The sequence below is a fragment of the Eriocheir sinensis genome, chromosome 38 (genome assembly GCF_024679095.1).
Source record: "Eriocheir sinensis breed Jianghai 21 chromosome 38, ASM2467909v1, whole genome shotgun sequence".
NCBI lineage: Eukaryota > Metazoa > Arthropoda > Malacostraca > Decapoda > Varunidae > Eriocheir > Eriocheir sinensis.
This window is the reverse complement of record NC_066546.1, coordinates 17,043,349-17,070,854: the sequence shown is the minus strand read 5'-3', so window position 1 is coordinate 17,070,854 and position 27,506 is coordinate 17,043,349. Positions and strand designations below refer to the sequence as shown.

The following is a 27,506-nucleotide window of genomic DNA, read 5'->3' as shown; positions in this document are numbered from 1 at the left end:
CAAATCCATATACTCACGCATTACAAAACTATATTAACCCTATAATTATTAACCTAGGGACTGAGGAAGGCTTTATTTGATGCAGATGAAGGCCTGGAATAGACTCAATGAATGAATTACTTTCAATAAATTTGTTCTTTCTATACACAATGAAATAAAGACTTAAAACCATCTATACACACAATAAAACGTTAACCTGGAGACTAATATAAAGGGTGGATTAGATGCATGAAAGCCTGGAGATAGACATAATTCATATATATTACCTTTGATAAGTTAATGTTAATCTTTCTATACCAGCGAAATAAACACTTAAAACCATATATACACACAATAAAATATATATTCACCCTATTATCATTAACCTGTGGGCTGAGAAAGGCTTTATTCGGTGTAGATGAAGCCATGGAAAGTCTGCATGTATCAACTGTCAAAATGTATTCACTACGTTGATTAAATTTGTTCCGCAGTAAATTCTTTGGTAATTTGAGAATGTTTGATGAAGGGAAGTCTCTCTCTCTCTCTCTCTCTCTCTCTCTCTCTCTCTCTCATTTTGTACTTATTCTTATCTTTTATTTATCTTTTATCTCTTTGTTGTATTAATTCTCTCTCTCTCTCTCTCTCTCTCTCTCTCTCTCTCTCTCTCTCTCACACACACACACATTTTTATCTTTGTCATCTCTCTCTCTCTCTTACACACACACACACACACACACACCACATTGATATTTAATACTTCACTGTGGGGTAAAAATTTATTAATAAAACCTACTATACAGACCACTCACTCACTCCATATAAAAAGGTTACAATTGGTTCCTAGGTCTGCTGGAAGGCAAACTACAAACACCTTATCCTACACAGTTTACACCAATGCTCTGCTACAAACCCTCGCCTAGCTATTCTTCTCACTAACGAAAATAGATCAAAATTAATCCCATGCACATTCATCAAGACTTTTTTTGTTTTATCTCCTACAGTGATGCACCGAGACTCATTTTCTCATACATTTCCAGCGCCCAAGTACGCACATATTTGACAAGGCTTTCCTAGGACTTTTGGGGCATTTCCAGGGGTTGTTTTAAGACCCTGGTGGTAGTCTGACCCTTCCACTGTAACGTGAACCTAAAAAAACTCTCATTAGAAGACTTATCATAGGAGTTTTGGTAGGAAACTGAAGACCTTATACACCATTACGTTCATTTGGGCAATACGTAATTCCCTTATCTTGACCTATAATAAATCCTAAATGACTTAATACACTTAACTTCATTTGGAAAGTTTGTAACACACTCTCTTATTAATACCTTGTCCTATTACACCCCCCCATTGTTTTAAACTGAAGACCTTGCACATCATTTAGTTAACTTGGATAATACGTAATTCCCTTATTGATATCTCGTCCCATTACGTACTGTCATGGCAATAAACTGAAGACCTTGTACATATTACGCTCATTTTGGCAACACGTAATTCCTTTATCTTGTCCTATTATAAAGACCCATTGACTTTATACACTTAACTTCATATGGAAAGTCCGTAACACACTCCCTTATTAATATCTTGGCCTATTACAAACACCCATTGTAATAAACTGAAGGCCTTGTCCACCATTACGTTCATTTGGGCAATACGTAATTCCCATACCTTGTCCTAATATAAATTCCCAATGACTTTATACACTTAACTTCATATGGAAAGTCCGTAACACACTCCCTTATTAATATCTTGACCCATTACGTACTCCCATGGCAATAGACTGAAGACCTTGTACGCATTACATTAATTTGGGCAATACGTAATTCCCTTATCTTGTCCTATTATAAAGCCCCATTGACTTTATACACTTAACTTTATTTGGAAAGTCCGTAACACGCTCCCTTATGAATAACTTGACCTATTACATACTCCCATGGCAATAAACTGAAGACCTTCATTTGGGCAATACGTAATTCCCTTATCTTGTCCTATTATAAAGCCCCAATGACTTTATATACTTAACTTCAATTGGAAAGTTTGTAACACACTCTTATTAATATCTTGACCTATTACGTACTCCCATGGCAATAAACTGAAGACCTTATACACCATTACGTTCATTTGGGCAATACGTAACTCCCTATCTTGTCCTAATATAAATTCCCATTGACTTTTATACACTTAACTTCATTTGTAAAGTTCGTAACACACTCCCTTATTAATATCTTGTCCTATTACGTACTCCCATGGCAATAAACTGAAGACCTTGTACACCATCACGTTCCTTCGGACAATACGTAACACACATTCCCTTTACGTATATATAAAACTGATCTCTATACCCAAACTAATCCTTCCGTAACACCATCTACACATTAATTAAAGCTTTCATTTATGTACGGTTAAAAAAATACAAGTTAAAGTATGACATAAAATAATTGCATTTGTAAAATATCATGAACAGACTTTTAGAGGTGACTATAGGTCTGAACAGAGCCACTGAATACCAGGAGAGTTTGGCTAATGTGATCACAGGCCTTTTCTTTTCCTTCTCCTCCTTTCCTTCCTTCTTTCCTCCATTTTATCTCCTCCTCCTTTTCCTTTGCCTCCTTCCTTCAATCTCAATTTCACTCTTCTTTTTTTTTTCCCTTTCCATAAAAAAAACAAGATGGGAAGGGAAGGTAAAGGAAGGGAGGTAAGGGGAGGGAAAGGAAGGTAAGGGAAGGGAAAGGAAGGGAAAGGAGAGAAAGGAAGGGAAGGGTAAGGAAGGGAAGGGAGGTAAAGGAAGGGAGGAGGGTGCTGAAAGGAGAAGAAAGAAAGGGAGGATAAGAAAGACTGTCGGGTAAGGGAGGGAAGGGTTAGGAAGGGAAGGGACAGCAAAGGGAGAAAAAGAGGAAGGGAGTGAGTATGTTTAAAAGGAAAGGGAGGGCAAGAAAATCTACCGGGTCAAACGGCTCTTTTGGTAACAGAACGGCGCATGTGATCAAGTCGGCCAATCTCTCCCATTCTTTCTATGGCTCTGAGTGAAGACAAACCGTGCAGAGGAATGACTCGCTACAAACTGTGCCTAATGAAACTCTCCCTTCGACAACACGCAACAAACACATGGACGCTTTATAATGGATGGAAATATGCCTCAGTGTGAACCGAGTCGAAAATTAATCCATACGACGTGCGAATATTGACTCAAGTTTCTCGAGGGACAAAAAATCACTGGTGGGAAAACTGTGAAAACGAAACTGAATCAAGCGTTTTCGTTCGCCATGAGACACATCGTAACCAAAAGACGTATTGAAGGGAAAGGAAGGAAGGAGATTGACTGGAAGAAGCTGCCCAGAGTCATAAAATAGAGCGCTTGGCCACATTGATCACAGTCGCCATGTTGTTGCCAGAAGAGCCATGTGAAATTCAAAGTGATGGTGATTCAAGAGTGTTTTTCTGTGCGACAAGACCTCGGATAATAGTTAGACAGCTGAAGAGGAGGAGAGCGGAAGAAAGGGAGAGTGAAGGAAAGGTAGAAGAAAGGGAAGAACCAGGGAGAAACGAAGGGAAGGATGAGGATGAGGAGGAGGAGGAGGAAAAATGTGTTGTAGGTACGTAATCAAAACAATGCCGATATCTATACCACATAAAACACTAATACCAACACCAATTTGAATTTTGCAAGGCTCATTAGGTAAAAGAATGGCACCTGTGATCATATTAGCCAAAACGCACGTACTCTATGGCTCTGAAGCTGCCTGTGGAATGTGTTGGTTCCATCTCTGATATGACAAAACAACACAGCTGCCGGCCTCACCACACAGTACGTTCCTATTCTATTTACAGCGACGTCAAGGGTGTGGAGTCGGATGCAAGAAATCTCGACTCAGACTCCCGGGAATTTTAAGGTTGCGACTTCAACTGTGACTCCCTCAAATCATACCTTCTTCTGCGGTATAGTGGTAGGCAAATCAAACTCCACCACACCATACCACACCACACATATCGTAATGGAGTCCGAGTCGGATATATTCTAACCGAGTTTGATTCTGACTACCACACCCTTTGACGTCACCAATGGATGAAGATTATAGGCAGAGGAAGAACACCTTGCTATAGGCCATTCATCATTCTGTGTCACCTTTCAGCTTCTTGGAAACTGATTCATCACAATTCTGCCCTCTCTTGAATAAATTATATGTGCTTGGCACCAATACATGTATGCAGCAGTGGCCATGTATGCAATCTCTCTTGGAAAATGGCTCTAATTAAAATAAAAAAGTTAATTGTTATGTTTATGAACTCTCTCTCTCTCTCTCGCACTTTCTTGCTCTCTTTCAGCTTAAATGTGTGTGTGTGTGTTTATGTATGTAAGTGTAAGTTTGTGTGTTTGTGTGTGTGTGTGTGTGTGTGTGTGTGTGTGTGTGTGTGTGTGTGTGTGTGTGAATGTGTGTATGTACAAGCCTCAAAACACACTCTCTCTCTCTCGCACTTTCTCTCTCTCTGCTTAAATGTGTGTGTGTGTGTGTGTGTGTGTGTGTGTGTGTGTGTGTGTACAAGCCTCAAAGCACACATACATCACATACAAACCAAGACACAATAGTACACATTATAAATAAATACACCACACGTCAAACCCCTCGTCACCAACCTCCCATTCACAAGGCCGAGGCCAGCACCGAGACACCCCTCACTCACCCCCCACCCCTGAGCTGCCCCCTTTAGTAGCCCCTCCAGTCCCCCCCACACACCTGGACAACTCATGCGCCCTCCACCAGTGGCTCGGTAAGCTCGTCCGGCTCCTCTGCGGCACTAATGGTTGGGATGGGCACAAATACCCCGACAAATAGGTTCACGCCAATTAGGATCTTGACGGTGAGGCTCGTAACGTCGTTGAAGGTTGCCAGGGCCAGGAGGGAGGTAAGGAGTCTCCCCGATGCATCCACCACCGAGAAGTGAGTCTGCTTCCGTACCTGTGGGAGTTGACGGCAAGCTCCATAAAGGGATTCAGACTACTCATACAAGGGATTTAAATACTTTCTGACCTGTGGGAGTTGGCGGCAAGGTCCATAAAGGGTTTCAGATTACTAATACAAGGGATTTAAATAATTTCTGACCTGTAAAAGAGGAGTCAATCTCTGATATTCATATGATATGGATATACTAGGAGACAGTGATCGGAAAGTAAGGAAAAAACAATATATTCCTAATGAGTTACGGTACAAGTGGAGTGTTATTACCAATATCATTATTATTATTATGATCATTATTGCCATACCTTCATGAGGGAGAGGTTGAGGAACAGGCCGAGGATACCTGACAGGAGGCAGCCAGCGTAGAAGTCATAGCGCATGGCATTGGGGAAGTGTAGCACCTCAAATGCCTCTTCCAAGTACAGGGACACAGGCGCCAGAACGATGACACTGCAAGGGAAGAAAATGAAAGGCTGATATCAAGGTAGAGAGGAAAAAATGATGATTCTCTCTCTCTCTCTCTAAGAAGATGAAAAATATGTCTACCTATCTATATCTCTGAGTGTCGCCATCCCTCCCCTGTTCTGGCACTCCCTTTCTGCACATTCAGTCCTGTTACTTCCAACTCCCTCTAAGAAGAAAAATGTCTATCTATCTATATCTCCGAGTGTCGCCATCCCTCCCCTGTTCTGGCACTCCCTTTCTGCACATTCAATCCTGTTACTTCCAACTCTCTCTAAGAAGAAAAAATATGTCTATCTATCTATATCTCCAAGTGTCGTCATCTCTCCCTTGTTCTGGCACTCCTTTTCTGCACATTCAATCCCGTTACTTCCAACTCTCTCTAAGAAGAAAAAATATGTCTATCTATCTATATCTCCGAGTGTCACCATCCCTCCCTGTTCTGGTACTCCCTTTCTGCACATTCAATCCCGTTACTTCCAACTCTTTCGCTCCAATACTCGCTCACCCTATTGATCCACTTCACACCCCCTCCCTTAATCCTTCCCTCACACACTCTCTTCATAAATTCATTCTCCCCCATTCTCATCACGTGCCCAAACCATCTCAGTGCACCACGCTTCACCCACTCCACAATCCATTCCCTTTGCTGTCACACCCATACCAAACCTCTCATACACACTTTCATTACTTTCTCCATCCATATAAAAAAAGAAAACAAATGAATAAAATCAAACAATGATGAGGACTCTCTCTCTCTCTCACCTGAAGACATAAGAGAAGTAAAGTCGGTCAACTTCCGTGTAGCGAGCGTCGGCAATCTTGGAGTGAAGCGCCTGCACAGCCATACACGCCAGGTTGACCAACATCCAGAAGTACGGGGAGTCTGAAAACTAAAGACACGACTTGCATCAAATACTCATATGTACAGCTTATGAGAAAGTGTATAGATATTGCGAGAGTAAAGCCCGTTATCTTAAGTATATCGGCCCCTTAGTTTGCCTGTTTGAAAAGCATTAAATACTCATATGTACAGCCTATGAGAAAGTGTATAGATATTGCGAGAGTAAAGCCCGTTTTCTTAAGTATATCGGCCCCTCAGTTTGCCACTTTGAAAAGCCTCTATTAGGAGCAGCTGGGATTTCCATGGAGTGTTCCTGCATCTTGAAAGGGAAAATCACCCTAGAAAACCTGGTTAATCTTCTCTGTGGCCTTGGAAAAAGTCATAAAAGGTATCTGATATGTTAAAATAATATGAAAACTCGATTCCTCTTCTCTGTGGGCTTGGAAAAATTGTCATAAAAGAAGTCTTATAGATCTAACATGAACCAAAGACATATTATGAACTAGGGGGAAAGAGCAAAGTAGCCAAGGCCATACCGTCATGTCGATATCGGAAAGGACGGCGGCCACAGCTGTCCCGATGGTGGTGAGGGTGGCCAGCAAGGGGACGGGCCCGGCAACGTTCCTAAAGCTGGGAGCTACGTCCATCAGGTACAGCACAGCCCCAAGGGAATTTTGTAAGCACAGGAACATAGGAACACTCTGAAATATGGGAGTGTGCTTAGGAGTCTTGTCTGGAGGTAAGGAGTGTGGATTATGTTTGTGGGATTAAGGCTTCTGTCAAAACCTATGGACACAGGAACATAGGAGCACTCTGAAATATAGCTATAAGTGTAGTTTTTGTCTGAAGGTAATGACAGTGGAATTAAAGCTCTTGTTTAAACCTAATTCAAATATATCTACTTGATAAGACCTTTTGTAAACACAGGGACAAAGGAGCAGTCTGATATATACAAGTGTAGTTAGAAGTCTTATCTGAACATAAGAACAGAGGAATAACTAACTATTTAACTAACTAACAGGACAGACAAAGGATGAAGACGTGGCACTGACGACTAAGCATAAATGGGTAAGCTTAAGCAGGTCATTATTGCATGTAAAATTAGGATATTGTCTATAACTAAGGACATGAAAATATTGCACAAAATTGCACTGCTTGATTCGCTAGGTCAATGTACCCAGACAGTCACCCCGGAAGGCATCAACGCTTACTAGGTTTGCCAGGGCTTTGGAGCTTGCAACAATCCCCGCTGAGAAGAAGAGAAACGACGGCAGGAGTGATATGAACCCAGGCTTGTCGAGGTCTGTGGTGGAGACTGACAGACACTTGTTGGAGAGGAGAACTCGGAGCAGGATGCCGCCCACGAGGGTCTGCCAGCCTTGGAAGATGGTCGGGTAGGTGAACTTGAGCACCGAGAGGACATACTGAAAAGAACGGAGATGCACGTCATTATTAAAAACCGGAATGGGGTAAAGTTAGACATATGTTAATGATACACCATTATTAGGAGCAGAGACCATCATTTGTGCAACCCATACTAAAGACATGCATGATAGCCAGCACCTTATGGTATAAATCAACAAAGAATGACATCACTTTGCTATATAGAACATTATTACGAGTGTTAATCTCCAACTCCAAAACCATTTACCTTATTGACGAAAATTGCCGATCCGAAGAGTATCAGGTATATTAGGAAGTCGATTGGTTGCTTGGTGAGGGTCATTGTGATACTCGACAGTGGACGCGCGGCTCAAAGGGAAACTGAAACAACACACACAGGAATTATTATTATTATTATCATTATCATTGAGATCCAAAAGAGCGCATCAGTGGAAAATAAGTTAATTTCTCTCTATGTATCTATCTAACAAGCTTTCTGTCAGGTGTGAAAAGAAGGAGAAATATAGGAAGGTAAAGTAACAACACACCTGAGAATTATCTATAATCATCATCATTATTATTATTGAGATCCAAGAAAGAGCATCACAGGAAAACAAGTTAATATCTCTCTCAATACTACAAGCCTTCTGTCTGGTGTTGAAATGAAGATTGCTACAGAGGAAAGAAAAAGTACATCTATATTCTATAATTCCACAAGATACAATGACAGCATCCCTACTATACATTATCCCCTTAAAATACTATGATTTTTCTCTCTCTATAAGCCATTCCAAGCAGTCTATGAGGTGTGGAAACAATGAAAGAAAGGAAAGAAAACGAACATCTATATTCTCCTATTCCACAAGATACAAAGACAGCATCCCAACTACACCATATCCCCTTTAAAATACAGTAATTTCTCCCTCTATTCATCATAAGAAACGGGTTATGGGAGTCTTAAAACAATGAAAAACACAGGAAACAAAATCTATCATCTCCATTTCAACAAGCCGTCCCAGACACCGCTAAAGAACTACTGGACTTTACACAAACAATACAAGGCCGGGGAGGGAAATACAGGTGTGATATCAATGTAGTTTCTTAGTATTAGTCTTCTGTGTTATATTCTGGGTCGTAAGTGCGTGGGAAAGGTGTTTAAATGGGTGATATTGGCTCACCTTCCTCCCTCGGCCCCGTCCCAGGTGGTGGTGTTGATGACAGGTCTGGGATCTTGTCAGCGGCGGGGCAGCATCCATCCTCTCAACGGCCCAGGAGAAGGAGGAGAAGATTGATGGATTGATTGAGAGTTTATTGAGGATCCTTAGAGCTACAGTGATATATGGAGGGCCTCAAGGATGGCATAGAGTTCCGCCCTTGTGGAAGACAGATGATCAGGAAGACCTACGTACAGGAGAAGAAGGAGGAGGAGGAGGAGGACACAATCTTATCTATTTTTTCACTCTTATCTCCTCCCCTTTTCTCTCTCTCTCTCTCTCTCCCTCTTTCTGTTATTCTTTCTCCACTCTTCCACTTCACCTCCTCTCTCCCTCCCTCCCTTTCTTCCTCCATTCATACCTGTGGGCGGTAAGCACTAATAGCAGGACATTGCAGGACATAATGTAACATGTACGTGGGGGATAGGAGAGGGGTTACGTGGAGTTGTGAGGCACTGGAAAGGGGTTATGTGTGGTTGTGGGGGGTTAGGAGGGGTTTGGAAAGGGTTAATATGTAGTTGTGGTGGGTTGAGGAGAGATTACGTGAGGTTGTGGGGCACTGGAAAAGGATTATGTGTGGTTGTGGGGGGTTATGAGGGGATTGGGAAGAGTTGTATGTGGTTGCGGTTGGTTGGGGAGAGGTTACTTGGGGTTGTGGGGGTTGCGAGGGGTTTGGCAGGGTCATATGTGGTTGTAGTGCAATGGGGAGGGGTTACGTGGGGTTGTGGGGGACTGGAAAGGGGTTATGTGTGGTTGCGGGGGCTGTGAGGGGTTTGGGAAAGGTTATAGGTGGTTGTGGTGGGTTGAGGGGGTTACGTGGGGCTGTGGGGGACCGGAAAGGGGTTATGTGTGGTTGTGGGGGTTATGAGGGATTTGGGAAGGGTTATACTTGGTTGTGGGACTAGTCATAAACCATTGGGGGCTATAGCCATGAAAGCTCAGGGCTAACTACGCCACTGGAGCCCAATTGCCTACTCTTAAAACTGTCGACCTATGATCCCCTAAGACTCGCTAACAAGTATATAAAAGGGGTGCGTCACAGCTTCCCTGGGTGTGAGCGGCTGGCGGTGGGGTTGATGGGGGTAAGAGACGAAGTGTAATCCTGTTTTGCACCTCAAGGGCTGCCTACCTGACATACTTGTGTGAGGCTTCTTCTTCTGCTTCTACTACCGGTGGCGAGATGGCGGAGAGGTAACGACGGGCTTCTTTCTCTCTCCCTCTATCTATCTATCTATCTATTTCACTTCGCCTCGATCTTGTTCTCTCTTTCCCTCCCTTCATGTAGCTTCGAAGTGGATCACGGGAAGGGTTGAACACACACACACACACACACACACACACACACACACACACGCACAGTAACGATGGACAGCCTGAGACGCGGGGTAGAATGAGATAGGACTAGAAAGGAATTAAGTGTCCAGCTCGTGATCAGGCCGTGGTGAACTCATCTTCCCACATTCATATAGGAACCCACCCATCACCTTAGCTCCTTCCCGCCTGTACCAATTCATCTCCATCCGTAGCTAAAGACGTTGCACAGTGAAAGGAATGAAAGACTGAAGGTGCGTGGTTAACTCTTGCATGAGGGATTCGGACAATATAGGGATACGCTTTGTGAACGTAAGAACGCAGCTGTTGCCTTTACCACTTGTCAGCTAAGGGGCGTGACGTGAGCCAAAGGGGAGTGTTGGACAGTATACAAGGGTGGTGTTTGTCATAGTACCGTGACAGCCTTTGAAGAGAGAGAGGTTACACTCACTTTTTTTGGGGTATAGTATTATTAGTAAGGGAGGAGGAAGAGGAGGAGGAGAGGTGCCAGCTGGGATAAATGAGAGAGAGAGAGAGAGAGAGAGAGAGAGAACGGAGAACTTTTTTTCTCACTCCCCCCATTCTCTCTCTCTCTCTCTCTCTCTCTCTCTCTCTCTCTCTCTCTCTCTCCAGGATAAGGAAGCCCTTCCTCTCCGATAAGCGCCTCCTCCTCCTCTTCCTCCTCCTCCTCTTCCTCTTCCTCCTCCTCCTCCTCCTCCTCCTCCTCCTTCTCGAATAGAGTTGTTCGCCACTGGAACAGCCTTCCTGCAGAAGTGGTTAGCGCAGAGACCATCAACTCCTTCAAGAAACGCATTGATCGCCACTTTGCTGCATCGGGAGTGAACTGAACGTTCCCAAGAGAAGGTACACAAGTGCTTTAATCCTTCCCTGCAAGCCACTCCTATGGCAAACGGATTTATTAAATCACTGAACGCAGGCAGCCTAGTAATGAGCCAACAGGCTTTCTGCTGCCTGCTGGTCCATGTTTCCATGTTTCCTCCCTCGGTGACCTTGACTCGCTCAGGACGTAAAAAAAAACACGTGAACTTGACTTATGTGCTTACCAGTGACCTACACACACACACACACACACACACACACACAGAAAATGAGGTTAGACGAATCAGCTTTTATGTTTATTATGCTTAGTGTATGTATTATATGTATGTATGTATGTATGTATGTATAGTTGAAGTGCGCGTGACCTCGGTGTTCAGCTTCGTATCCTCTCTTTTTTGTTTTCTTTCTTTGCAGTATTTTCTTTGTTAGTTGTTGTAGAAATTAGTGTTAAGGAAGAAAAAGAAAAGAAAATGAAGGAGAAATGAGAAGGAAGAAAGAGAGAGAAAAAAAGGAAGGAGAAAAAGAGAAAAGGAGGAAAGAAAGAGAGAAAGGAAGAATGGAGGAAGAAAAGGAAGAGAAGAAGAGGTGGAGGAAGAAGAGAGAGAGAGAGAGAGAGAGAGAGAGAGAAGGAGGTAACTGAAACAATTACTACGGCTTCTTTTAACCAAGGACGTGTGTGTGTGTGTGTGTGTGTGTGTGTGTGTGTGTGTGTGTGTGTGTGTGTGTGTGTGTGTGTGTGTGTGTGTGTGTGTGTGTGTGTGTGTGTGTGTGCTCTAATCCCCAGTATCAACACAACAGGATTAGCTAACTCATGTATAAGACTTGTATTACCTAATGACGTCCTTTGCATAACTAACTAACTAACTAACTATGTATTGGTGAGGCTGTATGGTTGTGTATAGAAGGTGGTGGTGGTGGTGGTGGTGATGGTGGTGGTGGTGGTGGTGATGGTGGTGGTGGTGGTGGTGGTGATGGTGGTAATCTTTCTTCCCTTTGTTACATAAGCGCTTTTTTTACACTTTTTTTTTATCGTAAACCTGAAAATAAACCTCTTACGTAGGTCTCTCTCTCTCTCTCTCTCTCTCTCTCTCTCTCTCTCTCTCTCTCTCTCTCTCTCTCTCTCTCTCTCTCTCTCTCTCTCTCTCTCTCTCTCTCTCTCTCTCTCTCTCTCTCTCTCTCTCTCTCTCTCTCTCAGTAAACACGTCACCACATTTATTTTCCTTTATTTTTTCTTTATTTTTTATTCCCAACATGAGATTTCAAAGCGACGGATAAATGGGCTGAGGAACATAATTTATTTTTCTATTTATATTTCTGTCTCATTATCTATACCTATTAAAGCTACGGAGATGAGCACAGAGGCCGCGCGCAGCTATATCTCTTCTTCCTGTGTTTTTTCCTAAAGTTCTTGAAAAAAAAACGTTTAATCTCAACTGAAGACGTTCCTAGAGTCATACCAATAGCTCTCTAACACCCAGCGCGGCTTCCGACCGAGACTGTCTTAGATCCATATTCTTAAACGTATCGGGCTCCCATGACGAATATATTTTAAGACCACAGAGAAGATTAACCGGGCTCTCAAGGGTGATTTTCTAGCTCAAGGTGAAGAAGTCGTGCAAAACTACCTCTAGCATTACAAAATAGTCCATGAAAAGCCCAGCAATTTCTACGAGGGGCTTCTCACACTGGGGAAGTGAGGCACAGAGATGTTTAAGAATACGGGCTTTATACCGAAACAGCCCGCACAGCCATCACAAACAAAGCCTACAACCTAACCTTACCGACGTGCCGTATCCACCACCAGGACTTCGGCAACCATGGAGCGCCACCTCATTCTGTCTCTCGTAGCAGGGTTAAGATACCTATCATCCCCCCTCCTCCTCCTCCTCCTTCTCCTCCTCCTCCTCTTCTACCTCTTCCTTTCAGTTCATTATCATCAACTTAATCTCCTTTACTCTTTTGCTATTTTCTTTATTTTCATCTTTATCTTCGTCCTCCTTTTCATCAGGTCAGGTTAGGTTAGGTTAGGTTAGGTTAGGTTAGGTTTCTCTTGTTATGCATTTCTTAATCTGCTTCATTTTCTCAGTTTCCTTATTCCTTCTCCTCCTCCTTCTGTTATTCATTTCTTCTCTTATCAATTCCTTCGCATCTTTCTCCTCTCCATTCTCTTCTTCCTGAACGTAGTCTTTCATCACCTCCTCCTCCTCCTCCTCCTCCTTAATTCTCTCCTTCCTCTCGTCGCTATCAATCTTCTATGTCATGTCTCGTCACACCATATATAAATTTTTCTCTGTCTTTCTCTTGCTTTTCTGCCTTCCACATCCCAGTCACCACCACAGCCTCCATCTCCTTCCTTCTCATCACATGTCCGAGAAAGCCTACAGCAACATGGATTAAAAAAAGGATGTCTCTATTGACCTTGTGCGACCTCTCCAAGGCTTACGATAGTGCAACAACTACAACAATTATTACTAGGCCTATATATTGTGCTCTCTCTCTCTCTCTCTCTCTCTCTCTCTCTCTCTCTCTCTCTCTCTCTCTCTCTCTCTCTCTCTCTCTCTCTCTCTCTCTCTCTCTCTCTCATTCTCTTCTCTTCACACGTATTTGACAGCAAGCCGACATTAATTTACACACACACACACACACACACACACACACACACACACACACACAAGGTACAATATTGGCTCAAGGGTTAATTAAAATAAGAAACCTAATGCGTGAACAACAAAGTGCGTGTGTGTGTGTGTGTGTGTGTGACAACTTCAAACCAACCGCCAACCTATAAAAGTATCTCAATGCCAACTGATGCTTATGAGAGAGACCATCAAGCACATTAAACAGACTTCGATTCCCTTTACCTTTCTTTAAACATTACCTTCTTCCTTCCTTTGCTCCTCTTCCCCCTCCTCCTCCTCTTCTCTCTCTCTTTCAAGCACTTCAGACACTTAATTTCTTTTCTTCTCTCTAAACTGCGCCTCTCTCCTCTCCCTTTTGCTCCACATCGCTTCCTCTTTAATCCCTTTCTTTAATGTTTCTTTCATTCCCTTCCCTTCCCTTGCCAGCCCTTCCCTTTTCTTCTCTTCCCTTCCCGTTCCTTTCCATCCCTTCCCTTCCTTTCGCTTCTCTTCCTTTCGCTTCCCTTCCTTTCCCTTCCCTTCCCTTCCTTTCCCTTCCCTTCCCTTCCCTTCCCTTCCTTTCCCTTCCCTTCCTGTCCCTTCCCTTCCCTTCCCTTCCCTTCTGTTCCCTTTCCTCCCTTCTCTGTCCATCCCTTCCCTTCCTTTCCTTTCCCTTCCCTTCCTTTCAAAATTTACCAAACCTATTTTTTTTTATCTTTTTATCTTCTTATACATTCACATTAATACCATCCTCTCCATCCCTTCCTTCCTTCCTTCCTTCCTTCCTTCCTTCCTTCCTTCCTGCCCTGTCTCGTCTCTTCCCATCCCGTCTGTGTCTGTCTTTGTATGTATCTGTGTCTGTCTTTGTCTGTGTGTGTGTGTGTGTCTGTGTGTGTGTAATGGCACGGTATGCATCTATCTTGAGGCATGACTGATTACACGTGGCAACCTTCCAATGCCTTAGCACTTCATCAGAGCCAACTACACACGTACGTATATGCTGCGATCTCTCTCTCTCTCTCTCTCTCTCTCTCTCTCTCTCTCTCTCTCTCTCTCTCTCTCTCTCTCTCTCTCTCTCTCTCTCTCTCTCTCTCTCTCTCTCTCTCTCTCTCTTTCTCACTTATGCTCTTAAAAAACCTAAAACCTTCCTTCCTTCCCTTCCTTCCCTTCCTTCCCTTCCTTCCTTCCTTCCTTCCTTTCCTTTCCTTTCCTTTCCGTTCCTTCCCTTCCCTTCCCTTTCTTACCCTTTCCTTCCTTTCCCTTCCTTTCCCTTCCATTCCCATCCCAACCAACAATGCTACGGAGATGAGCACTGATACCACGCGTATATACTTTACTCTTTCCTTTGATCCCATACTTTATATTCCTTCCTTTTATTAGTAAGGCCGCCTCGTGCAACCCCCTTCTCCCCCCCCTCTCTCCCTCTCTCCCTTACAGCTGACAGGTAAAAGATCTATAATTACATCTACCTTTTGGCGCATAACCTAACCCCCAAGAGAGAGAGAGAGAGAGAGAGAGACGAGGTTAGAATAAGAACATCTACTGCGTATTGAGGAAAGTGTGTGTGTTTGTGTGTGTGTGTGTGTGTGTGTGTGTGTGTAAAAGCTGTGGAGGGGAGGAGGAGGAGGAGGAGGAGGAGAAGGAGGAGGAGGAGGAAGAGGAGGAGGAGGAGGAGGAGGAGGAAAAAATCAGGTGAAGCGTGGAAGGAAGAGGAGGAAGAGGAGGAGGAGGAGACTGGGTAACACTGACACTATTTGGAGGAGGAGGAGGAGGAGGAGGAAGAGGAGGAGGAGGAGGAGGAGGAGGAGGAAAAAATTAGGTGAAGCGTGGAAGGAAGAGGAGGAAGAGGAGGAGGAGGAGTCTGGGTAACACTGACACTATTTGGAGGAGGAGGAGGAGGAGGAGGATGAGGAGGAGGAGGAGGAGGAAAAAATTAGGTGAAGCGTGGAAGGAAGAGGAAGAAGAGGAGGAGGAGGAGACTGGGTAACACTGACACTATTTGGAGGAGGAGGAGGAGGAGGAGGAAAAAATTAGGTGAAGCGTGGAAGGAAGAGGAGGAAGAGGAGGAGGAGGAGGAGACTGGGTAACACTGACACTATTTGGAGGAGGAGGAGGAGGAAGAGGAGGAGGAGGAGGAGGAGGAGGAGGAGGAGATGACATACAGAGACAGGTGGAGGTAAGTGTTCTTGGCGCTATTTCTTCCTCCCTCCCTCCTCCTCCTCTTCCTCTTCCTCCTCCTCTCCCCCCTTTTTTTTCTCTCCCTCCATCTTACCTTTCCTCTCTGCTCTTCTCTTTCTTTCTTTTTTTTCAGTCAATACCTCCTTTCTTCCCTCCTCCTCCTCCTCCTCCTCCTCCTCTTCCTTTCAGTTCATTATCATCATCTTAATCTCCTTTACTCTTTCGTTATTTTCTTTTTTTTCATCTTTATCTTCGTCCTCCTTTTCATCAGGTCAGGTTAGGTTAGGTTAGGTTAGGTTTCTCTTGTTACGCATTTCTTTATCTACTTCATCCTCTTAGTTTCCATATTCCTTTTTCTCCTCCTTCTTCTGTTATCCATTTCTCTTCTTTCCATTCTCTTCTTCCTGTACATAGTCTTTCACCTCCTCCTCCTCTTCCTCGTATTCCTCCTCCTTCTCTTCTTCCTCTCGTCGCTATCAATCTTCTATGTCATGTATATTTATGACGCCCTAACACCCGCCTCAAGGTCAGTCTCAATAACAGACGGACACCATTACCTATACTGAAGCGAGGCGAGGCTGGCCCTAGAGCAGTGTTCCCAACGTTGTGTCTCGTCCCCTCTTTTCCAGATCAATTTGTGGGTAGGGACGTTAGGTGGGGTTAGGTTTACAGGAGGTGCTTTGTATAGATCCACCGGCCTCTTGCAGACTTATGTTACTATGTTCTTATGTTACATTTCTTCTTATAATATTCTTTGTTCCGCTTCTGTGTTACTGTTACTATACTTGCTTACCAACCTGCCTACGACCTTGCCTTTGCCTGTGGACCCCTACAACGATATAGGTTAAGCCAGGTGCCCTAGAGTTACTGAAACGTGGGGAGAGCCACCGTAGAGTTACCGGGCTCGGGTTTACGTTACGACTATTTTCCCAAGGCCAGAGAGAGGATAAACCGGGCTTATATGAGTATTTTTCCCCGTTCAAAATGCATAAGCCGTGTCAAACTATACCATTAGGATTGCAAAACAGTCCATGGGTATCCCAACAACTTCTACGAGAGGTCTGCCCCCGAAATTGCCCTCTGTTTTGGTTACTCTTTACTTTTTACTTTTGTGTGAGCGGCGAGTAGCGGGCTTTTTTGTACTCTTTTTGTTGCCCTTGAGCCGCATCCTTTGATGTAAAAAGAAAAAGAAAAAGGCATACTACCAGAGAGAGTGAGAACACGTGATTAAGACAGAAAAGAGGTGTAAGTTGGAGGGATTCAGAGAGACACATAGCGGGACGAGACACTGAATATGCTGAAACTGAGACTAAGGTTGGTATTATAAGACAGTTTTGCTTCTCACCTCAACTATTTCTAAAGGTCAAAGAGGGGATCAATCGGGTTCTAATGAGTGTTTCTTTAGGTTCACGGTACAGAAGAAGGGTCAAACTACCACCAGGGTCATACAACTACTTCTGGAAATGCCCAAAACTCCTACGAAAGCCTTGTCAAATATGTGAACTTTGGCGACGAAATGTTTAGTAAATGTTGGAATGGTCTAGGAAAGGAGAGCTTATAGTATGGACGTAGAGAGAGACAGAAAGTAAGAACACGTGATTAGGATAGAAAGGAGATGTAAGTTGGAGGGATTCAGAGAGCCACATAGCGGGACAAGACACTGAATATGCTGATTAGACTGAGATATTGTTGGAACTGATATTAACAAAGGAATGGTCAAGGAAAGGAGAGCTTATAGTATGGACGCAGAGAGACAGAGAGAGCGAGAGGGTAGGAGGGTATATGGGGTGTCGGTGCACATTGGGTCGGTCATGAGGCATTACTGGAGCCTTGCCAAACGCGCCGCCATCTGAGCTGCTGCCAGCTGTCCCTTTCCCTCCCTAGCCTGGCCTACCGTATACCCCGCCGAGCACCCTTGAGATGATATGCTCTCTGTCTGCCTGTGTGTGTGTGTGTGTGTGTGTGTGTGTGTGTGTGTGTGTGTGTGTGATGATATACTCTCTCTCTCTCTCTCTCTCTCTCTCTCTCTCTCTCTCTCTCTCTCTCTCTCTCTCTCTCTCTCTCTCTCTCTCTCTCTCTCTCTCTCTCTCTCTCTCTCTCTCTCTCTCTCCCTGCTATCATCGTTCTTGTCATCATTATCACACTCCTCCTCCTCTTCCTCTTCCTCCTCTTCCTCCTCCTCCTCCCCCTCCTCCTTCTTCTTCTTCCTTGTATCTCCATCATCACACAAACAAACAGGAACCCGCAAAGATGATGGTGGTGGTGATGGTGGTGGTGATGGTGGTGGTGGTGGTGGTGATGGTGGTGGTGGTGATGGTGTTTTTCCTTGTTCCAGTGCATCTTCCTCCTCCTCCTCCTCCTCCTCTTCTTCTTCTTCTTCTTCTTCTTCTTCTTCTTCTTCTTCTTCTTCATCTTTATCTACCTCCTCCTCTTCCTCCTCCTCCTCTTTCTCTTCCTCCTCCAATCATTTATATTCTCCTCCCCTTGTTCCAATCTCTTCCCTCCTCCTCCTCCTCCTTTTCCTTCTCCTCCTCCTTCACCTCCTGACGGTTTCGTAGACTTAAGGGACTCCTTGAGAGATAGAGAGAGAGAGAGAGAGAGAGAGAGAGAGAGAGAGAGAGAGAGAGAGAGAGAGAGAGAGAGAGAGAGAGAGAGAGAGAGAGAGAGAGAGACGAAGGGCTGACGAAGGGCTGACGGAGTGGTTTACTGACTGACGAAGAGGCGTGAGGGAGATAGGCCTAGCTGACGGGGAGGCTGTATTAGGGAGTGACTGACTGTATACTGACGGAGGGGTATAAGGGAGCGCTGACGGAGGGCTGACGGGGTGGTTTGCTTACTGACGGAGACTCGTGAGGGAGGAAAGCCTGTCTGACGGAAGGGCTGACGGGATGCTGCATTGGATATTAGACTGACGGAGGGGTAGTAGGGAGCGCTGACGAAGGGCTGACGGGGTGGTTTGCTGACTGACGGAGAGGCGTGAGGGAGGGAGGCCTAACTGACGGGGAGGCTGGATTAGGGATTGGCTAACTGCATGGGGGAGGGCGGAGTCGGGCGGGGAGGGAGAAGGAGATAGGAAGAGTGATGAAGATGTACAATGCCTTCCATAACTACACAGGGGAGGGCAACAGAAAAGATGTGCGTGTGTGTGTGTGTGTGTGTGTGTGTGTGTGTGTGAGGGCGGAGGAGCGCGGAGGAGGGAGATAGAGGGATGTATAATGTCCTCAATAACTACGTATGACAGGGAAGAAGAAGGGATTGATATAAGCCCATGTCTGAAGGAGGGAGGAATGGTGCTATGCTATCCTTAACACTGGAATACGTGATGTCCATTTGAGGCGGAGAACGAGCGAGTCGAAGCAAAATCACGTCAGCTGAGTGTGTGTGTGTGTGTGGGAGAGCTGAACAATATCACAGAGAGGGGGAGAGAGAGAGAGAGGGAGGGACCTGCGGATGTACAACGTCTTCAATAACTACGTATGATAAGGAAGACAAAAGGATTTATTTGAGTTTAAGTTTGAAGGAGGGGAGATTCGTACTGTGCCCTCCCTCACACTGCAATACCCTATGTCCATCGGAGCGGCCTCGTATATTGAGACAGAAAACAAAGGGATGAAGGCAAGCTCGCACGTTAGTTGTGTGTATGTGCGTATTGTGTGTATCCATGTGCGTGTGTATATGTGTACTCATGTGCGTGAGAGAATGCATGCGTAAAATGACTTCAATAGCTACGTAAGGGAAAAGACATGAAGGAAGGACTGAAGCTGTATAAGTATTGAGTAAGGAAGAAGGCTACTAGGCTGCCCTCCCTTACGCAACAGATGCGGTCCCCAGAAAAGGCCTCGTATCGTAGTTTGAGGCGATGTACAGCACGAGGGGGAGGACTTAACTAGCGGTCAGGGGCGGCGGCCATACACGTCTCCTCCGTGACTGCCACCTCCGCTGTGCTTACTCACTTATCACCCACGGCCTGGCACGATCACCCACTCTGCCCCTCATGTACTACAGCATCCACAACTATAATAAAACTCTTCGTGACATAAATACGCCGAGAATACACACCAGGGAAGATGATGTAATGTTAGGGTCGAGTGGCAGTCTCATTTCCAAGGCCGGGCTCCCGCAGGACTTAAGATGGCGAGTGAACGAGGTTTTGTAAGACTTTTCGTGCGGCACAAGAGTTAATGGTCCGACCCTCTGCTTTGAGGACCTGGAACTGGCCCTCTGGATGGCCGTGGAGGCTGAAATCGCACTCCAGCACACATAACAATCCCATGACAAAGTAAACAAGGTAAAGAGGTATCAAGAAATCGGTGGAAATGAGGAGTTCAAAGCTACGGAACTCCTTGATATAACCTGAACGAAGCTTGACGGGGTTTTGTTTAACACCCTCATGTTTGCAGTGCTGTTGAGCTCCCAGGCCTCTCGCAACCCCCTGAAGAAGACGAAGAAGATACGGCCCCAAACCGTCCACAAGAGGAAGAAGAGGAAAATTACTCAGTAAATTCTGGGAGGCAGTAAAACGTTGCCAATGCCAGGTCGCTGTTTTCCGCGCCGCTTTGGGCTATTTCTGAAGAGGCTCTGGCGGGCGAGAATGAAAGCCGTGGGCGTGGGTTGCGGGCACTCATACATCACACAACTGCCTTCAGCACCACAGATAACGCAGCGTAGTGTACTGAAGTCTACCTGGTCATGCATGGCGGGGTATTCGTGGGCTATTTTGGGCGGGGAAGTTCGCGGGTAGCTACAACACTGTCTTGGCGAAGGGGCACTGCGTTAGAAGCGAGGAAAGGGACAGAACGCGAGCTGGTACGGGCTTTTCCTTGCATATTCTTGCTCTTCCTCATGCTTATACTAATGGGAGGTTGTTAAGGTCTAAGAGGGACTGAATATATGGCCATTCAAAGCTCCGTAGACACGTAGCAAAGGAGAGAGACGAGCTAAGCAACCGTACCTCTGAAAACACACACACATACGCATACATATAATTCGATAAACATAGGTACTCATGTTTATAGTAATGTGAGGTTGTTAAGGTCTAAGAGGGACTGAATATATGGCCATACAAAGCTCCGTAGACACAGCAAAGGAGAGAGATGAGCTAAGCAACTGTACCTCTGAAAACACACACACATACGCATACATATAATTCGATAAACATAGGTACTCATGTTTATAGTAATGTGAGGTTGTTAAGGTCTAAGAGGGACTGAATATATGGCCATACAAAGCTCCGTAGGCACATAGCAAAGGAGAGAGATGAGCTAAGCAACCGTACCTCTGAAAACACACACACATACGCATACATATAACTCGATAAACATAGGTACACATTCATTCTCTATACACATACACGCATACACATCCATTGTCCCTCCTTTCAATACACATCCATGCATACAGAAGCCTCTATACATATACATCCATCCCCTATACACACACACACACACACACACACACATACAAAAAACAAACACTCGGAAAATATGAAAAAAAGTCCGCAATAAATAAAAAAAATGAAAAAACAAACACAAAATAATTACTTCAAATCTATAAAATGAAAAAAACAAGAGTGCATGAATTAATCTGTAACTCACTAAAGAATAAACTAAAAACACTCGGAAAATATGAAAAAACTCCGCAATGAATAAAAATAATGAAAAAAACAAACAAAAAAATAATTACTTCCAATCTAAAAATGAAAAACAAAAATGCATAAATTAATATAACTCACAAAAAAGAGAGAATAAACTAAAGTAACTACCTACACGCTTCCACGCATATAAGAGGCCACTAAACACGTATATTAACGGCCATTTATCTCTGGCATGGGTCTGTCCGCCTGTCACCCAGCTCCTTGTGACCGAAGAAGTGAGATCCAATGCTCATCTTGTTTATATATAGAAGACGCTTGTGACTTGCATTCAGTTGGCTCTTGTCGATGTCAAGAGGACGAGCTGATAGTCATGTGGGCTTAGCTGTTGTTGGGTGTTCGTCTTCGGGGCGTTAGAGAGAATGGGAGAGAAATAATTGCTTGCTGAAATGGCTGTATTGTTTGATGTTAGGGTTGTCAGGCTTGCTCTAGGGGTTGTAAGGCTTGTTTTAGAGGTTGTAAGGCTTGTTCTATGGGTTGTAAGGCTTGTTCTATGGGTTGTAAGGCTTGTTCTATGGGTTGTAAGGCTTGTTCTGTGGGTTGTAAGGCTTGTTCTATGGGTTGTAAGGCTTGTTCTATGGGTTGTAAAGCTTGTTCTATGGGTTGTAAGGCTTGTTCTATGGGTTGTAAGTCTTGCTGTATGGGTTATCCTGCTCTATGGGTTATGATGCTTGCTGTATGGGTTGTAAGGCTTGTTCTGTGGGTTGCAATAGGGGGATAAAGCGCTGAAGGATGAAGCTGATAAGGAGTCTTGCATGCCACGTCTATATTCTACTCCTGTATACTGTCGCAGAAAGGGAATTCAAACCTCTTTTTTTACAACAAAGAGGAACAAAAAGTGTAGAAAAAAAGCCCGCTACTCACCGCTCCCACAACAGACAAATGTAAAGAGTGGCCAAAAGAGAGGTCAATTTCGGGCTTTGAAAGGTAAGGATGATAAGGAGAACTGCCCGTCACTCAAATATTACAATCCTCTATAGCAGTAAAAAGGGTATTCCAACCTTGATGTCTTCTCATTCTCTTCTTTTGTTTGTGTAGGAAATAATCATAAGAGGAAGGGAAGGAAACACACACCAGCCGATGCAGATAAATATATATTTCTACAAAAATAACAGAATCAAGAACGAAGTGTATATATTTTTTTTATCATCTGTGACTGAACCAACAATAATTTAGATGATGACGATGATGATACTATATATAGACGTAATGAGGTAATATAGGATCTAACACCATCCTACGTACGTACAGAGACAGAATCAACCCATCACGGAGAGTAAATACGACGTACAGGAAAGATCGGATCCGACTCAGTGTGAACATCGAAGAGAGATTAAGTATGGGATTCTCAGACGCTTCCATCTCTCACATCAACTATATCAAAAGGGCAAAAAGGGGATTAATCGAGCTCTAATGAGTGTTGTTTTAGGTTCACGGTGCAGAAGAAGGGTCAAACTACCACGAGGGTCATAAAGCTGGCCCTGGAAATGCCCTGAACTCCTATGAAAGCCGTGTCAAATATGTGTGCTTGTGAATGACCCAAAATTTGAAGTCCTTAATCTTAAACGTTTCTGGGCTTACACACCAACATTTGATAAGGCTTTCGTAGAGGCTGTGTTAGTATTTCCATGGGTAGTTTTATGAGCCTGGGGATAGTTTGACAAGGCTTCACACACTCACATTTGATAAGGCTTTCGTAGAGGCTGTGTTAGTATTTCCATGGGTAGTTTTATGAGCCTAGTGATAGTTTGACAAGGCTACACACATTCACATTTGATAAGGCTTTCGTAGAGGCTGTGTTAGTATTTCCATGGGTAGTTTTATGAGCCTAGTGATAGTTTGACAAGGCTACACACACATTCACATTTGATAAGGCTTTCGTAGAGGTTGTGATAGTGTTCCCAAGGGTAGTTTTATGAGCTTAGTGATAGTTAGACAAGGCTTCTGCACCATGAACGTTAAAAAGCACTCATGAGAACCCGACTAACCTCCTTTGTGGACTTTGATAATACTTGTTGGGAGAACCGAGAGCATCTGATCCGACGTACCTTATAAATACAATAGACAATATATGATCACTCAGCATCCTTATAACCAGATACCTTATGTTACAATAGACGAGGGATTCTGAATATATAAAACAATAGAGTTATGATGCTTTGTTAGGTCTTAGTAGGAGTTTATTTACTAATGTGTGTGAGAGACAGATAGAGACGTATAAGGTATTAAGAGTTTAGTATATGAGATGCTGAGTAATTATTCTCTCTCTCTCTCTCTCTCTCTCTCTCTCTCTCTCTCTCTCTCTCTCTCTCTCTCTCTCTCTCTCTCTCGCATGCTTACACTGAGTACAATAATATCCTTAAAATCTACACCTTAAAAATAATCAAGATATTTTTTCACCTCCAACTGCGAAGGAATATTAAAACTGTCTAAACTCACTCGTAGGACACAAGACTTAACATTACCGAGAGCTGTGTGTATAGTATAGGGACGTTCAGGTATAGGTCTATATACAAAACAAAGGAGGGGGGGGGGGGGGACTTATTATTACAGTGTTTTTACGAGGGGTCGAGAAAGGGACAGTAAGGATGGATGGGTTTTCATTGCGTCTGACAGGCCCATCCATCTCTTGCGTGTGTGTGTGTGTGTGTGTGTGTGTGTGTGTGTGTGTGTGTGTGTGTGTGTGTGTGTGTGTGTGTGTGTGTGTGTGTGTGTGTGTGTGTGTGTGTGTGAATGATTGGCTTGTTTTGCTTGTCTGCTTTCTTTCCTTTTCCTCTTCTTCCTCCTCCTCCTCCTCGTGTGTGTGTGTGTGTGTGTGTGTGTGTGTGTGTGTGTGTGTGTGTGTGTGTGTGTGTGTGTGTGTGTGTGTGTGTGTGTGTGTGTGTGTGTGTGTGTGTGTGAATGATTGGCTTGTTTTGCTTGTCTGCTTTCTTTCCTTCTCCTCTTCCTCCTCCTCCTCCTCCTCCTCGTGTGTGTGCGTGCGTGTGTGTGTGTGTGCACGTGCCAACCAAGCATCAACCCACGTCTCTCAGTGGATTAAATCCGTACCCACATTGCCACCCAACTCCACCGAACTCCACCCCGCGGCGCTGAGGTCACCATGACTCGAAAACCCACCATGGTGTACAATAAACATTTTTTCAACCTTCGCCGCAAATTCCGGGATGAGCCGCAAGAACTAAGCCGCGGGGAAGCCTCACACACATACACCAGAAGCGCCACGTCAGGTAAAGACTAAGAGGGCAGGAATTACATGGATATACCAGACGACGCAGAGAGAGGAAGGGAAGGAAAGAGGAGTGGGACGGAGAGCGGGGAGGGACACAGCACACATTCCAGAACAACCCCCGACAGTAACAGCGACGTAGACAGCAAGGCAAGGTCAGCAGGTTAGTGGGGCGTGTGCTGAGTTAGTGAGTAGGTGAGAGGGTGAGTGAGTAGTGGATTTTGGTTCACTGTTTGTCATATTGTGTTGATTGGGGCTTTGAAAGTGTGTGTGTGTGTGTGTGTGTGTGTGTGTGTGTGTGTGTGTGTGTGTGTGTGTGTGTGTGTGTGTGTGTGTGTGTGTGTGTGTGTGTGTGTGTGTGTGTGTGTGTGTGAAGTAGGTCATCTTTTTTTTTCTTCTTCTTCTTCTTCTTCTTCTTCTTCTTGCTGACTGACTGACTGACTGACTGACTGACAAGTTCCTCTTCCTCACCGTTTCATACTCTCACTCTTTGTCAGTCAATCAGTCAATCAAGTTACCTGTCCACTGCTCAAATTACAGGTAAATTACGTTATATCTTGACTACACACACACACACACACACACACACATTCCCCTCCCTTCCCTCACACAAACACAAAGCCCTCGTGAACCAGATATCAAAGGGGTGACGCAATGCTTAGGAAACGAACATTGCATAAGCTCTTTCAATCTCGCCTTAATAGACATCAGTGAGCTAAGAATTTATGGCAAGAGAATCACCATAAAAACCTTCTTGATGGGAGGCAAAAAAGAGATTCCTATTGTGTGTGTCAGCAAGGCAGAGTGAGTGAGTGAGTGAGTGAGTGAGTCCATATTCTTGTTGTTGTATTCTTGAATGATTGACTGACTGACAGATTCTTTTTATCAGTACGAGTTCATGTTTTGTTGAGGGTCTAGATATGGTCTCCTTGTGGCCTCCTTATAAATTTTTGTTTGGTATATATATCATACAATGGTCTCTTTCTCTCGTCAATCTCTTGTCTGTATCTGCTTGGTTTTAGTATGCTTGAGGCTCCTGAAGATTGGCTTTATAATGGATCTTCCCTTTTTCGTCACTTTCTTGCTAACTCTTCGGTGATTTTAGCTTAGTTGAGGGTTCAGGAATAGTCTTTACAACGGACCTCTCTTCCTCACTTTCTATGATGTCACTTCCTTGGTCATTCTTGTGAGGTCGAGGTTTTGTGTCCTCTTTTTCGTCACTCTCCTGTAAATTCTTCGGTGGTTTTAATTCAGTTGAGGGTCCAGGAATACAACGGGCCTCTCTCTCTCTCTCTCTATAATGTCTCTTCGTTTCCTGGTCTTTCGTGGTCAAAGTTCTATATCTCTCTTTCTCTTTTCGTCACTTTCCTGCAGACTCTTCGGTGGTTATAGTTCAGGGCCGGTCGAGAAATAGCCTTTACAGCTGACTTTTTTCTTGATCCCTTTATGCGGTCACTTGTTATCCTGGTCTTGCGTGGTCAAAGTTCTTTTTCTCTTTTTCTTTTTCGTCATTTTCCTGCAGATTCTTCGGTGGTTATAGTTCAGGGCCGGTCGAGAAATAACCTTTACAACAAACTTCTTTCTTGCTCTCTTTATTCGGTTCCTTCTTATCCTGGTCCTGTGTGGACGAGGGTCTGTGTTCCTCTCTTTTCCAAGCGTCGCAAGTCATCTGTTTCCCTTCCCAGCTGGCACGCACCGTTACCTGGCCTGGCCGCCCCCACCCGTGCCAAGAACTCGAAAAAGTTGCAACATGTTGGTGCAGCTGCAAACACACACACACACACACACACACACACACACACACACACACATACACACAGACCAGGTTAACTTAAAGTACATGATCATATATATACACACGTAATAATAATGATAATATACAAATAGTAATATACAATAATAAACATAAACATAATAATAATAATAATAATAATAATAATAATAATATACAAATCAAATCAACTTCTCCTCCTCCTCCTCCTCCTCCTCCTCCTCCTCCTCCTCCTCCTTTTCCTCCTCTTATTCCTCTTCTCAAAACCACAACCGTAACAGTAGGTAGCCAAGGACACTAGTAGTAGTAGTAGTAGTAGTAGTAGTAGTAGTAGTAGTAGTAGTACTTGGAAACCAAATAACCAGCGAGACAGCCAACCAAGTGAACAACCAAACCAAACACAGCCATTCATCCATCCATTCATCCATTCAGTCAGTCAGCCAGCCAGCCAGCCAACTCATAAGCCGGTCAACCACATATTAACCCAGCCAGCCAACCACTTAAACAGGCAACTCCAAAGCCAGTCAGCCACATGGTAACTTAGCCAGTGAACCAGCCAGCCAGCCAGTCAGTCACCCAATCATCCAGCCAGTCAACCAGTCAGCCAGCCAATCCCAAGCCGGTCAGCCACATAGTAACTCAGCCAGCCAGTCAGTCATGCAGTCACCCAGTCATGTAGTCAGTCAACCAGTCAACCAGCCAGCCAGCCAGCCAGCCAACCCCAAGCCGGTCAACCACATAGTAAGTCAGCCAGCCAGTTAATCATCCGGAGTGGGTCACGGTAACGAAAATAAAAACTGGATTCCAAAATATCTCTCTCGATCTCAAGACAGCTCGCGGGAGTAGCTCTGGCGACCTGCCCAACTGATGCCCCCTCCCCTGCCTGGTCTCTGCCCCCCCCTGCCTGGTCTCTGCCCCCCCTGCCTGGTCTCTGCCCCCCTTCCCTGCCTGCCCCCCCCCCTGCCTGGTCTCTGCCCCCCTGCCTGGCCGCCTGCCCCCCTAACTAACCCTTCCTCTTCCCTTAGTTCCGTGCATGCCCAGAAACAAACACACACACACACACACACACACACAC

The 27,506-nt window shown here is 44.5% G+C and overlaps 1 protein-coding gene and 1 long non-coding RNA gene across 5 annotated transcripts; both read right to left on the bottom strand.

Annotated features, from left to right (window-relative positions):
* Positions 1 to 741: 741 nt before the first annotated feature.
* On the bottom strand, positions 742 to 9,056 carry LOC127008766 (transmembrane protein 241-like). 4 transcript variants are annotated; one of them, XR_007761303.1, is made up of 8 exons: positions 8,802 to 9,056; positions 7,892 to 8,004; positions 7,452 to 7,664; positions 6,777 to 6,941; positions 6,162 to 6,289; positions 5,240 to 5,384; positions 1,648 to 4,934; positions 742 to 1,227 (listed from the first exon to the last, which is right to left on the bottom strand). XR_007761303.1 is itself a non-coding variant. In XM_050881136.1 (7 exons), exons 2-7 carry the CDS (start codon positions 7,964 to 7,966, stop codon positions 4,722 to 4,724), a joined length of 939 nt encoding a protein of 312 aa, XP_050737093.1. In that variant the 5' UTR covers positions 7,967 to 8,004; positions 8,802 to 9,056; the 3' UTR covers positions 742 to 4,721. The 4 variants fall into 4 exon arrangements, 1 of the variants encoding a protein (XP_050737093.1); XR_007761304.1 differs by having other exon boundaries at positions 742 to 1,767; positions 1,932 to 4,934; XR_007761302.1 differs by having other exon boundaries at positions 742 to 1,897; positions 2,046 to 4,934.
* Positions 9,057 to 22,510: 13,454 nt separating this feature from the next.
* LOC127008765 (uncharacterized) lies at positions 22,511 to 27,359 on the bottom strand. The gene is made up of 2 exons (XR_007761301.1): positions 26,224 to 27,359; positions 22,511 to 26,075 (listed from the first exon to the last, which is right to left on the bottom strand). It is a non-coding gene; the product is annotated as an uncharacterized LOC127008765 (long non-coding RNA).
* Between the last annotated feature and the right edge of the window lie 147 nt (positions 27,360 to 27,506).

Coding starts and splice junctions, on each gene's coding strand:
- LOC127008766 (XM_050881136.1), bottom strand. CDS start 7,966: ATGACCCTCACCAAGCAACCAATCGACTTCCTAATATACCTGATACTC. Junction 7,665..7,891: donor CGGCAATTTTCGTCAATAAG/GTAAATGGTTTT, acceptor CGTTCTTTTCAG/TATGTCCTCTCGGTGCTCAA. Junction 5,385..6,161: donor TACTTCTCTTATGTCTTCAG/GTGAGAGAGAGA, acceptor CTTCCCTTGCAG/TGTCATCGTTCTGGCGCCTG.